Genomic DNA, 13,186 nt, shown 5'->3' on the forward strand with positions numbered 1-13,186 from the left:
GATTTTTGTAATGGATCATTTTAAATAAACCATAAAAGTATTTTCAGATGAATAGAGATCCTCAATCCTCAATAAAGAATATGTTTTTTATTAGACAATCACTTGATTTTTTTTTAATTCAATATATTTTGTATGACATATCACTCCGACATAGTAGTGCATATAACAAAAAAGACAAACTACTGTGCTTTTTGACTTGTTTACACAAAAGTCACCTTACAATTTAAATTAGGACATTTTTTCAACATTGTCATATTAATGTGATTATAATGCAAAACTGAGAAAATAATTTTCTAATTGTACATTCATTTTCTTTTTTTAGTGGTTCGCCCAAGTAAGGCGGCGATGTCTTGTCTTTTAGAGATTCCACCAAGACTTCCAGAGTGTCCATAAGGTAGTTCATGGAAAGGTTCTTGGGTTATATCATCTTCCATGCTATCCACTGGCACATTATACGTTTCCAGGAACATGTTGTATAAAATACAGCAGGCCTTCACAGCTAAGCTGGTTTGACAGATGGACTGCTTCTGCAGACACCTGAGCCTTTGAAAACGAGATCTCAGATTATGAATGGAGCCTTGCACCACTGCAAGAGATGACTGCACTTTCTGATTATAACATACTTTTTTATGTCCGACTGTGCCATAATCAGGGAACGGGGTCAGGAAGTGCTCTGAAAGTGGGAAGGAGGAATCACCTATGATGTGCTTGCCATGTAGGAGAGCCACGGGGTCTTCCTGCAATGCCTTGCCAATCTCCGTGGCTAACAGCACTCTTGAGTTATGCCAGTTACTAGGGTGCTCTGCAGTCACATAGGTAAAACGACCCTTGTGGTTGCAAAAAGCCATGAGTTTTATAGAGTACAACCCCTCTGCATCTCTATATACCTCTGGATCTGGCACATCAGAAGGCTTCTCAATAGGAATGAAACACGTTCCTACTACACAGAGAGTATCTGGTAACCCCACAGTAGAAAAGAAGCCCAGCACAGACATTTCTGCTTCCTCCCCCTGAGGCCAGTGAATTTCATTAGGCAAATTGCTGGTAATAATGATGCAGAATTCATCCAGCTGATCACAAATGAGTGACTCTGTGACGTGGAAGCGGTTTGCCACACTGTGATAAGACTCTTGGGTAGAAAGAGCCCACAGAGAAGCAAGCACAGCATGCCACACGGTCCATCCCTCTCGTCTAATGGCAGTCCATTTACAGGGTGCCAGCAGCCGAACCAACTCCTACAAACACAAAAAGAAAAGAACAATTTGTTCACAAAATACAAATGAGATTAGCAAATAGTAGGACCAGCATTAGCTTAAGTACCTCCGTTTGAGTTGGCGTCAGCTGGAAGTGACTCTTAAACTCACTTATCGTCAAGCTTTGCAGCACGGTATTGAACACTTCTCTTTCTTCCTCTCTGACACGTGAAAAAGAATAATGTTAGAGCATTTATCTAACATTTCATTATAAAGATGTCTTGACAGAAACTTTCTTTCATCAAATGCTGTGTGGATCGTCTTACCTTTTCAGATTATCACTTTGTTTAGTTTTCAGCTTCATTCTGTTGAAATATAAATTATTAATTATTATTTAGTTGCTGCTGGTCATTGGCACTCTCAGGAGAAAAAAAAGGTACAAAGCTGCCACTGGGGCATTACCCTTAATGCACAAATGCTAAAAAAGAAAAGAAAAATAGAAAAGTACATCTTTGTACCTAATTTACCCCTAAATGGCACCTAATAGTATCTGAAATGTACATATGAATACTTTAAATGTACATATTAGTACCTTAAAATGTACATATTAGCACCTACTGCCCCAGTGACAGCAATTGTACCTTTTTTTCCTGTGAGTGCTGGTGATCCTCAACCAGGAAGCTAGCAAAGGTACTAAGCCAAGCTGTTTTTAGTACATTGTCAACCAGCAAATGAAGAGCAACCACGTTTGAAACATTTCCAGTATAAAATGGATTTTCAACAGGCTGGGAAACATAATGAATACTTCCAATAATCTAACTGTTGCAAGCTGTAGTGAGTAAGAGCGCCGTGCTGTTTGTTTACTAAATGAAGCAACAACGGCAATAATATTAAGTATTAAATATTAACCGTTTTTATTCACCTGGCTTTCCGGCGAGTCGCATTTTTCTTGAAATATAAGAAATCTTCAGCATCATAACTGTCCGCTAATAAAAAAGCAATACATGTTTCCAGCGCCATGCTTTCCGAACCGGTTCAAAGTCATTTATGTATTTATTATTTCAAGTTATTTCGCTGGTGTCTGAAAGTGTCTTTTGAGCTGAAATGGTTTAAAATGCCTTAAATGTTGAGGTTAGCTGGTAACGTTAGCCTGATATGAAAACATGGGAAATGAGCAGCGGTGCTCCTGACTCCCGACCACTCCCAGTTGGCCCGCTTTGGACCAAGATATTCGGTGGGACAAAAACCCCTGGCCGCTGCCCCCGATTTGGCACGATCAATCCCCGTGCCAGTGGAAACACGACTGGTCCTACTAGCTTTTTTGCCCGACAGTGGTTGGCTACTGGTGCAATGCCGCCCTCTTATGGCAAATCCATATATGTGGTGGATTAAAGAGGCTTTTCCCGAATGTGATTGATTTTCTTCAGTGAATATTGCTGTCAAACCAATCAATTAGGCTGAAAATATCTTAAAGCAGCCCAAGATAGCTGGTCTCATCTGGTTTATGTTGGTCGCCGGCCTGGCCAATCAGGTATTCTACTCTAGTTTAGCTGGTTTAAATGCTGGTAAGATAAAACCAATAATCTGATGTAGCCTACCAGTCTAAAAACCAGCAAACCAATTTAGTCTGGTTTAAGATTTTTTTTCAGCAGTGATGGCATGAAAACATCTTGTCTCAATCTATTAATTCAATCATAAAGCATAATCAAATTCCATCGATAGATGGCACCAGAGTAATACAATCTGATTTATTTATGATCCATCTCCATATATCTCAGTATGGTTCAACTGTTAATAAATTCCACATTGTTTACAATAAAAAAACATCAAGTGATCATGCTCAAACCCTGCTCAATAACCTTTGCCATTTCCTCTTCAATCCCATTGACCTGAATGATGATGGCAGCAGAAAATAACAAATAAGAGCTACAGTGATGAGACTGCTTACTTCAGACTTGAGAGATGCTCTTACCGTCCTCCGTTAATCAGACAGAGTTAAATATGCAGGGAGTAATTGTGTAGGTCACAACCCTCATCTTAATTTACACATTATTAAATGGAGGTTATATGCTCTATAAGGCCATAAATCTGTATAAAAATCAACCATAACAAGTTGCATGAAAATTAAGAAATTAATTTTGTTTCATGCCCAAATATATTATGTAAATTTTCTTTTTACAATGAGGGTCATGGTTATTTTAAAACTGGATAGTAGTAGAAATTGTAAAATAAAGGTCATGTCCATAAATATTTAAGAATTGTGTTCATGGCCCCAGTGCATTTGTAGGCTAATGAACTCAATGAATTCAAACTTTGTTTGAAACAAAAAGTTGACCCTGTAGCCTACACAATTTATCACGCAAGACTCTATAATACTTGATTCTGATCGATCGACGATCAGATATTTTCGAACATGGCGTCGCTGGATAGGCTATCTATCAAACAGTTTGCCCTGGTAAAATATGTTAATATTACTGTGATATTTTTGCAGAGCTCGTCTGCTTATTTTGTACACTTCAATACACTTTTTTCTTTCTTAGAGGAAGTTCAGTATGAATGTAATTAAGGAGTAAACAAACATTAGCATTAGCAAACAGAGAGTAAAAAATATTAGCATATTGAGTTCAGTGCGTAACAAGATATATAGGCTAAATAAGTATATGTATAGGCTTAAATAAGTGGAACAATTTATTCATTTTATCCTATGCTTTCTGTTATGTTGCACCGAGCTATTCAGATGCTAAACCCATTTTAGAAATAGACTTGAATGCAGCTCATCACTGATGAAGATGAAGCACCACAGTGAAGCACTATTTCCCCACTGAAATCTTGTGTATTATTTTCCTCAAGAGGCTTTTTAGCCGTCTTATCCAGCTGATGGGCAATGCACTGTACCCAGAGATGAGTGGGCAGGGGTGCCCAACAGGGTCAGATGTTTCTGCCCTTATGCCATAGCCCCTTATTCAAAAGCTCTTATTCTGCCAGACCCCCTGTGTCTGTGTAAGCCTTGCCGACTGTGATCCCATTGTCTTATTAAAAAAAGCTACAGGGAACAGAAGTCATCCACCTTAGGATTCTGACACACCAATCAGCATCTGCGATGTCTCCTCCAGCTGACCTCTCATATGACCTTTGTAATGGGGTGAAGCATTTAAGAATGATCAGCGGCTGGAATGGAGAGCTCTGTAGCCATCAGTGGTGTAAGTGACCACTGTGATGAAGTGATTTTATAATCATAATACCATAATCCCATGATCTTCAGACTTTAACCCTTATGAGGTCATAATGGCCCCTTTCATTCAGCAACACACGCTGGCTCTTAAGTGAGAGTTCTCTAATTATAAAGCTATATTTCTTCAACAAAGCACCATATTCAGCTTTAGCTAATTTACTAACTGACAGCTTTAATTTTTTTTGCATAACTACCAAAGTTACACAGAATAAAAATACTAAATGTGATGGATGACAGTGCAGATTGGTATAGAAGGAACCAGAGATACAAATCAGACAAGTTTAAAGATAAAAATTTGATAAGTGAACCTAATTTGTGTTAAATCAACAATATTTCACTTATATCCCAAATATTATTATGATATAATAACAGGTGTGTATATATTATTATATTACTATTATACCAGGGTTTTATCAGCTAGTTGATGATTTTTCTTGTTGCAACACACTTGGCATGCAATTACGGTTGTGTTTTCCAGTATTTTATCTAATTTGTACACATTTTAACTAACAAGAAACAAAATAACACATTATAATGACTTACCAGTTATCACTATCAATATCTTACTTTATTTTTCCTTCAAACTAAGTTTGAGCAATATTGAGACCATTTTAAATAATTAAAAGGCAGAAACTGAAACTTTTTTAAAGTACAAAATATTACATTTTACACAAAATAAAATTAACAAAGAATTATTTTCTTAGTCAATTACAATTAAAGCTGCTGATGCTTGGAAACAAGCCCGAGGGGTGGTAATGAACTCAATTCACATTGCTATATACATTGCTGTACTAAGTAAATTATACATATAAATATTAATTATACAATAAACATTTTTAGAATGAAATGTCTTTTTATTAGTCGAAGTAAATTACAGCTTTACAAAAGGTGAAAATATAAGACTTTTTTTGTTAGTATACGAATTCTCCTTAAAAGCATCAGCAATCATCAACAGACGAGAATGATTTCATTTCTAATCATCCAAAATCCTAATGTCAACTTTTAAACAAAATGCAGCAGCAACATTCAAGGTTTGTTGGATTTCAAAGCCCCTACTGAGTTTCAGGCTCAGGGTTATTTCTTAACAGGCTCATTGCTTAAGGTCCAAAGTCACTGCTCTGATTCTTATTGGGGCAAAACGTGATGTGGGATAATCTCATATTTTCCACCAGTTTCCCCTCATCCTCTCTAGGGTTCTTGTCAGGGAAAGTAAGCTCGGGTCATACGTCTCAAAAGCTATTTCAGCTTTTGCGTCAGTTCGTCGAGCACGTGGCCATGAAATTCGCCTGGTTGCTACATTTGGCAGTCAGGTCAGGAGTAATGACTTTCACCAATGCTTAACGGATAATGCCATTGCAGGGATGAAAGCTGTCATTCTTGTTAGACATTGCACTCATGAGCCGCGTATGAAAAGGCTATTTTTCCCCACATCTTCCTGTACGATCATATGATTGGACAAATCAAGCAAAATGCGCTTATGAGGCAGTGTGATAGGCAATGGCTCGGCTCCATAAGACCAAAAAGCCAATGCGGCTTAAACGGATGTGTTGTTACGATTATTCGGCCAAGTAACTTTATCCTACATTTAGATTAGCTGCTAATGACTGGGGAAACGGGTGCTTTGCAATCCAAGGAAAGTCCACATAGCCATGAAAACAACGAGCCTGTCAATCCCTCCAAGGAAGGCTTTAGGAGTTAAGCACAATTAACATATTTTAATAGAGGTATGAGGAAACTAGTAGATTGAAAACTATTTCACAACCACAAAAGAATGCAAGGGGTTTTCTTATAACTTACACTTTACATAATTTAATACTCAGCAATGGGCAAAATCAAAAGTTTCCTCTGATATATCGTTAATTCAACTTTCTTATTCCATGCCTAACTCTAATTAGTCTCATTTGTTCGTCAAACATTTATAATGACAGTATCTAACCATACAATGAGGTGAAGACTATGGCAACTCCATTGTAAAAAGCATAAAAAGCAAACAAGCACATGGTTCATCTAAAAGGCTTCATGTTGCCTCTGCCATCCTTTACTTTTCTCCTCTACTCACTGCATACACCTTTGACCCTGAATAAGGTATTTGTTACAAGACCTTTCTCTAATGCACATGGAGTGCTTCCAGAAGTGGTACATTGCCATGTCATTTATTTGTGTGTGTGTGTGTGTGTGCGCGCGCATTCATTACTACCAAGGAAAATAGAGAGTATAAAATGTAACATGCTCTCTCAAAAATGCAGCATAACCAGTTTCATGTAAAAGATAAAGCAACCTTTTCTCAGGATCACGTCTTTTTCATACCTTAAATACAATAATATAATACCAACATCCTTTCTAATTACTGAAAAGCTCACTGATCCTCTCTGAAAAACAGTAGAATTATGTCTTAACAGCTAAGCCAAAAAAAAGCACTGAACCTAAATCAATAGTGCAAATCACAAATAGTGCAAAACAAAAGAAAAAAAACTTCTGACTTAAGAGAATGTGATCACAGCAGCTGGAGAACATTAGTCTTTGAACCGGGATGTGCTTGGAGTCCAGGAGAAGACATGAACCCCATCCATCCATGATAAAAGTGCCTGTTGATTTAGCGGGAGAGGTGAATTAAAGATTCAGTGCCCTCTCTTCCTGGCCTCATCTCCACTCAGCTGAATTTGTCTTGGATATTCATTAGGCTGCTGCTGGACTTGGCTCTATTGGCTGTGGATCAAGATGAAGGAATAGATTAAAACCAGACTGGCAGGAGATGCACTGCACAGTTTAACCTTCAAGTCAGAGACTTTGCTCAGAGCATTAAAAACAGTTTGTGTATTACACGCTTTGAAAGATGCTAATAAAGTAGTAGTCTTGGTGATCTGAGGCAAGTACTGTCAGCAAGTAATTGACCATAAAACTGAAAGCATGCACAGTTAACACCGTCGAACACCTCTGTCCTTTTCCTTGAACCTTCTGCAGAGACTATTTGCACAGCTAAGCAAGTTACTCACGGTGTATGAGCTTGCGTTTCTTTTGTTCCGAGTGCAGGAAGCTGCTTAAGTAGAAGATGATGGGGAGGAAGAGCATGAAGCTGGACACCGCGATGACAGGCACCGTCTCTTCCCGAGGCAACGAGCATTTAAAGTTTTTACTCCACAACCGCCGTGTCATGTTCATCTGAGAAGTAAGCAAGGTAATCAGTTTCACAATATCGAATGGCTCCATCTTTATCTGACAAAAAACTTTTTTTTTTCTTTGTTGGATCAGTGTGTTATATTACATTACTGCATTAGGCAGACGATTTCATCCAAAGCAAATTACAATGAATTTTATCATGCATTTTCATCCATTCTGTGCGAATCAAGCCGTGAGAATGGTGTGAAATGCTACTGTTTATTAAGACTGGAATACACTACATGACTTTTAAAATCTGAACATATTTTAAACACTAGGCATTGCACACTTTTTGCCGAATTGTAAATGGTTATAGAGGAAAACTGGCCATCATACACAACCAGATTTTCAAGGTGTCCCAAACACAACAAACTCACATAAGCTACGTCCCAATTCAGAGGCTGCATCCTTCAAATGCAGACTACAAATGCGTCCTTCATTTCCTAGGCCACAAAGGATAGAACGAGTGGATCCTCCACAGCCTAGCCTAGTCCAAGATTCACTGCGCTGGTGACGACTAGAATTTTTTTTGTTGAGAAAATGCCAGATTACACTCTTAAATGTAAGTATTGGGTTTCAACTTACTCGAATATCTAACAATATTAATTTACAAAAAAAACTTTAAAGTGGTTCAAATGTTGACTTAAATCTTACTTATCAGAGCTTCTTTGCAGCTCAAGTCGGCGGCGGTGTGAACGTACAGTAAGATGCTTTATTATGTACATAAATGGATCAAGGTGAAGAGATTTAGACAGGTTGCAAACCCTGTTTTGTTTTCAGACAGTTTAATATAACTTTCAAAAAAGTACAGTGCAAAAGTTACTGGCGCTCATCAATGGCCGCTGTCACAGTTGCAAGGCAACAAGAGAAATCCTCAGGCTAGACCGTCCCAATTAAAGTACCCATGAAGTTTTTAGTGCTTTTAGTATGAATATGTAAGCCTTACTGTTATCTATAAGGTAGTGTGCTCCAAAAGCATTCAAAACTTCTCGGTTTCTCACTTCCACCAATATGGATCAATGATTTTGATCAGATTTTCTGTCCAATCAAATGCTCTCTAGAATCTAAAGCATCCCGTCCCCTACATTATAAATAGATGCTGAAGCTGTGGCTAAAATGGCTCATTTGTTCACACATTTACAATTTGCTACATGGTGAATGGCACATAGTGCACTATGTAGGGAATGAGGGAAGATTCAGACAGTGTAAATATGCTTTACATTGGGGCGAATAAAGTCTGGTTTCACATTAGTATCACGTGAACCGCCGCAGCGCACACACAGTCTGCTCTGGTCCAGAGACATGATAGCACAGAGCGGATCATATGCGCGAGTCAGAGCATACCAGGGAAATGTATCAGACCCATTTGAATTCTGCACAGAATGCTATATTTTAAAGCGATATGGAGGAGATTAGGAGGAGAAATGGTTCGAGATTAGGAGGTAACTGCGGGTTTACCAAGCTCAGCGGCTCTGGCCAAGCAGTGATACAGACGAAACGCTATTGGCTATTTAAAAAAGGGGAGGAGCTGTTCGACATGTCCCGTCGCAACTTCCATAGTATTGTTTTTTCCTACTATGGAAGTCAATGGCTAACATCAACTGTCTGGTTACCAACATTCTTCAAGATGAATGTAGAAGAGAATAGAAGAAAGAAACTCGTACAGGTTTGGAACAACTTGAGGGTGAGTAAATGACTGAATTTTCATTTTTGGGTGAACTATCCCGAACATCGCTCGGTTCGACCTTCGCGGACTTCGAAGGTGTGGCCTTTGAAGTTGGGGAGCAAGGTCCTTCAAAGGATGCAGCCTCTGAATTGGGACACAGCTACAGAAACATGTTCTTCATTGCTAGGAGGCGTGACAAATGAAAACAATATGTTTTCTAAAATCAGCTCAAAATATCAAAAATGTTTGATATCTTCCAACTGGATGCAATCCTAGTCTGAAGCAAAAAAAAAAGAAGTCTGTGCCCATCACAAACTACAGAAACTCCAACTTCCCAATATTTGCAGAATCAACTAGCGTCGACTTGTCCAGACTGGAAATTGGGGGCAAAATGAGGCCCCGTCCACACTACTGCGTTTTCGTTTAGAAACGGAGACCTTTTGCTACGTTTGCACCTCCCGTCCACACTAAAACGACAAAAACGGAGACCCAAAACGGAGAAGTTTAGAAACACTGCCGACCCGTTTTTCGTTTTGAATCTCCGGAGGGCGTTTTAGTGAAGACGGGTCAAAACAGAGGACTTTAGAAACGATGACGCAGAGGCTCATGCTCGGCTCTATGATTGGGTGTCATCAGTCATGGAGTATGCACAGGTAATATTCAGTACCAGTAAACTCCACCCGCTGGAACAGTTTCTTACAGTAAGTAAACGCGGCTCGTAGTAAGGCTAAAGTAAGGCTCGCGCGGTAAACGCATGCATGCTAGAAATAGAACAGACGCCTATTTTTCATGCGACACGCAAGCGTCTTGGAAGCATTTCCAGGCAAAATAGAATAGGAAAAGATGTTTATATGTCATTTTGACACAAATACATATTAAAAAAATGACATTTTGATGTTTGAAAGCATTTTTTTACAGTCTATGTTTTAAAGTCTCTAGGTTTACACCGGCACGCGCATGCCCAGTGTTGGTGAATGGTCACGTGATCCGCGTTTTCAGTCGTTTTAATGTGGACGGAGATCAATTCTAATACGCAGCTAAAACGCTGGTGTGGACGGAGATCGTATTCGTTTTAATTCTCCGTTTCTAAACTAAAACGCAGTAGTGTGGATGGGGCCTGAGTGTACAAAAGCATTGTTACAGATGTAGTGCTATTGAGGGTGATATTTTACAATTCTCCCAAACTTGCACATTGTAAAACTTAATTTGCTAATAACTTTTGGACTGTTTTTGTCAAATGACAGGGTTTGTGTATAGTGGGTACTTACTGCGTCTTCTATATCAATGCAGAGCGTTTGGTTTTTCTCCATTCTACCATAGAGCTCGTTCAACCTTTTGTACGAGGCTTTGCAGTCTTTGCACAGTTCGGTGTGGTTCCTCTGCTTAGAGAACAGGATACTCTCAAACTCAAGGATTTGTTTTAACTGTGATCTATTGATCTAAGTGAGCCATTCGACATTACCTGATATTGCTCAAAGCAGCTGAGTGACTGATTCAGAATGGCCATGAAGTACACGGTCTCATTGGTGAGAGCCTCTCCATCTTCAGTCAGACATTCTAATGAGGAAAAATGTGAATTTTACACATGACAATTTCTTCATATTGCAAGTGGTGAGAAATATATCATCTGGTTAAGAGTGAAAATGAAAGAAACGTGCTTAAGAGAAAGGATCCAGTCTAATGCCAATTTCAATTGAACCTTACAATGTTTCAGGTTATGTTACTTACGTTTGCATTCTGCTGATTCCCAGATCTCTTCCATATTGCTGTAGAGGGTATAGAGCAGCATCAACCTATCAGAACGCATCAGGCTGTCGTGACAACTAACATTTCCGGGTCCCAGCTATGAGAAGACATAATTTAGTCACAAATTATTAAGCACTAACTTCTACATCTGCAGACCATAACTTATTTTATAATAACAGTGTGTGTGTACAGTGACAAAACACCCACTAACCAGCATATGTGTTAATCAAAATATATACAGTATGTACTGGCATCTTTAGCTATTTGTTCAGTTTAAAAAGGTGCAATAAGAAGATGACAAAGATGTGCAACTATTCAGAAGGACTCGAGTTAATTTAAATTAACTTAAAATAGCATAAGCTCACTAAAACATTCCAGAGTCAGTGTGAGTCAGGCTTGTTGAAACACACTGAACACACACACACACAATCACGAGACATGAGTGCATGTGACCAGTGGTTGACCAATTCTGTCAAACAACCTTCAAACCATTTATAGGCACGTTTAGTGTTATAGATGGACATTTAGAGTAAATTAAACACTTACTTGGTCTGATGATATATTTGTATATATTTCCGTCAGACTGTTGAAGTGAGTGTAACAGTTCTGACAGACTTTGACAGGTCGTGCGTAAGACACCAGGCAGTTGGCGTAAGTCACGTAGCGTTCACCGTAGATATGAAGCAGTTTAATACAATACTCGTTCACTTCCAAGTCATCTGGAAACGTAGATGAAAGACTGAGAGAGTAGAAGAACCCCAAACCGCTTGCCTGAGATACAGGCATGACTGCTGATGGAAGCTTTAATGCGACATCGACACTCATTCCCGATGGGTAAACCGAACAGTTAGCAACGTTAATTAATGTAATCGCCCATCCTGAAAATAAGCATGATACCACACATGTAAATTTCGTTAACGAATCCATATCTTTTTGGACTCCAAACACAGAATGCTGTAGCTTTGCCAGACTCTGCACAGCTTCCTGTTTTCTTCTAGCCTTCGTCTCGATCACGTGACTATGGAAATCTCGCGATGGACGGGATTTTAAATGACAGGTGAAGTTGAAAGAAGTGGAAATTGAGCCCAGTTTCAGCAAACTCCACTTGTTTTGTGTCTATAATTTATTGTGTAAATTAAACTATTCGCTTTAATTTAGATAAAAGCTATCTCATAGATAGGATCATATTGCACAAGTAGGCTATTATAGAAAGAGCTGAATTATTAGATCAGTGATCTCTGCCCATGTACGTAGGCTATTTAACAAAAAATGTGTGATGCACATTTCTTTTATGAAATATACATTTAACATTAATTTGCTGTATTTAACCTACTTGGATCATAAACACATCTACCGCGCTTCAGAATAGGACTTTCCGTCGGTTTTAGATCATGCACATAATAGTCTCTATTTGCTTTAATTATCACCACTAATATTAATCAATTCAAGGTGAATTTTAAAATGTCCGCAGCCTCAGAAATAACAAACAATTGATATGAAAATCTGGAATAAGCACCTTAACTGTATTCTTTTTTCATTATTTTATTATCTCTGTGTTTGGAGACAGTGGATTTACACACACGCGCTGCATCCTCTCTCTCTTCTCGGTTTTTGACACCGCGTGCAATTTTGCAAATGTGTTAGCGCGCGCACGCGGCCAAAAAATAATTACGGAGTCAAGGTAAACGATCTGGGCTCCGATTCTGATTGTGTTAATTGTCACAAACCCTCGAATCAAGCCACTGCAGTCAATGGTCTTTAATGTGAAATTAGTGCCTCTTGATAACTTGCAGTCCGCGGCAATTCTGCAGTCATGAGAGCCTGATGGAAATGGGGGACTCAGAATGCCTCGCATTAAGGGCTATTCTACTGCGTGCGCTGATGTCTGAGGGTAAATTCGCTGGTTTTATGTCGTGGATTGTGGCATTAGCTCTCCACTACTGCAGCACTGTTATTGTGATAGCCTTAAATTGGATGATCCAAGTCACCCAAGGCAGCTGATTTCAGCGGTTTGCAAGCAGAATCATACTGTGATACCAAGGACGTTTGCAGTGAAAATAACCCTTTTTCCTTTTTTTTTCTTTTTTTTTTTTTTTTATCACATAGCCTACCTCACATGCCCTGGAAGAAATAATAAATACGATTATTGATCAGTAGGAAACTAATCAGGTTTTTATACAGACAGGCCTAATT

At 38.8% G+C, this 13,186-nt stretch overlaps 2 protein-coding genes across 3 annotated transcripts; both read right to left on the bottom strand.

The window, feature by feature from the left end:
- Window positions 1-72: 72 nt before the first annotated feature.
- On the bottom strand, window positions 73-2,561 carry LOC311068615 (uncharacterized protein). Its single transcript, XM_084091187.1, has 4 exons — window positions 2,116-2,561; window positions 1,520-1,558; window positions 1,321-1,414; window positions 73-1,235 (listed from the first exon to the last, which is right to left on the bottom strand). Exons 1-4 carry the CDS (start codon window positions 2,211-2,213, stop codon window positions 306-308), a joined length of 1,161 nt encoding a protein of 386 aa, XP_083947313.1. The 5' UTR covers window positions 2,214-2,561; the 3' UTR covers window positions 73-305.
- A 2,697-nt stretch (window positions 2,562-5,258) lies between these two features.
- On the bottom strand, window positions 5,259-12,018 carry ostm1 (osteoclastogenesis associated transmembrane protein 1). 2 transcript variants are annotated; one of them, XM_084091328.1, is made up of 6 exons: window positions 11,540-12,018; window positions 10,976-11,090; window positions 10,710-10,804; window positions 10,516-10,626; window positions 7,419-7,584; window positions 5,259-7,131 (listed from the first exon to the last, which is right to left on the bottom strand). In XM_084091328.1, exons 1-6 carry the CDS (start codon window positions 11,918-11,920, stop codon window positions 7,076-7,078), a joined length of 924 nt encoding a protein of 307 aa, XP_083947454.1. In that variant the 5' UTR covers window positions 11,921-12,018; the 3' UTR covers window positions 5,259-7,075. The 2 variants fall into 2 exon arrangements, with proteins under 2 accessions (XP_083947454.1, XP_083947455.1); XM_084091329.1 differs by having other exon boundaries at window positions 10,516-10,629; window positions 11,540-12,012.
- Window positions 12,019-13,186: the final 1,168 nt, after the last annotated feature.

This window comes from Abramis brama, assembly GCF_963993115.1.
Source record: "Abramis brama genome assembly, chromosome: 18".
NCBI classification, from domain to species: domain Eukaryota; kingdom Metazoa; phylum Chordata; class Actinopteri; order Cypriniformes; family Leuciscidae; genus Abramis; species Abramis brama.

Excerpts from the sequence above, each read along its gene's own strand:
- ostm1 (XM_084091329.1), bottom strand. The coding sequence starts at position 11,920 with ATGGATTCGTTAACGAAATTTACATGTGTGGTATCATGCTTATTTTCA. Across the intron at positions 7,585-10,515 it reads GCATTGATATAGAAGACGCA|ATGAACATGACACGGCGGTT; the intron begins GTAAGTACCCAC and ends CTTACTTCTCAG. Across the intron at positions 7,132-7,418 it reads GAAACGCAAGCTCATACACC|CCAATAGAGCCAAGTCCAGC; the intron begins GTGAGTAACTTG and ends CTTGATCCACAG.
- LOC311068615 (XM_084091187.1), bottom strand. The coding sequence starts at position 2,213 with ATGGCGCTGGAAACATGTATTGCTTTTTTATTAGCGGACAGTTATGAT. Across the intron at positions 1,559-2,115 it reads GCGACTCGCCGGAAAGCCAG|AATGAAGCTGAAAACTAAAC; the intron begins GTGAATAAAAAC and ends ATATTTCAACAG. Across the intron at positions 1,236-1,320 it reads TGACGCCAACTCAAACGGAG|GAGTTGGTTCGGCTGCTGGC; the intron begins GTACTTAAGCTA and ends TTGTGTTTGTAG.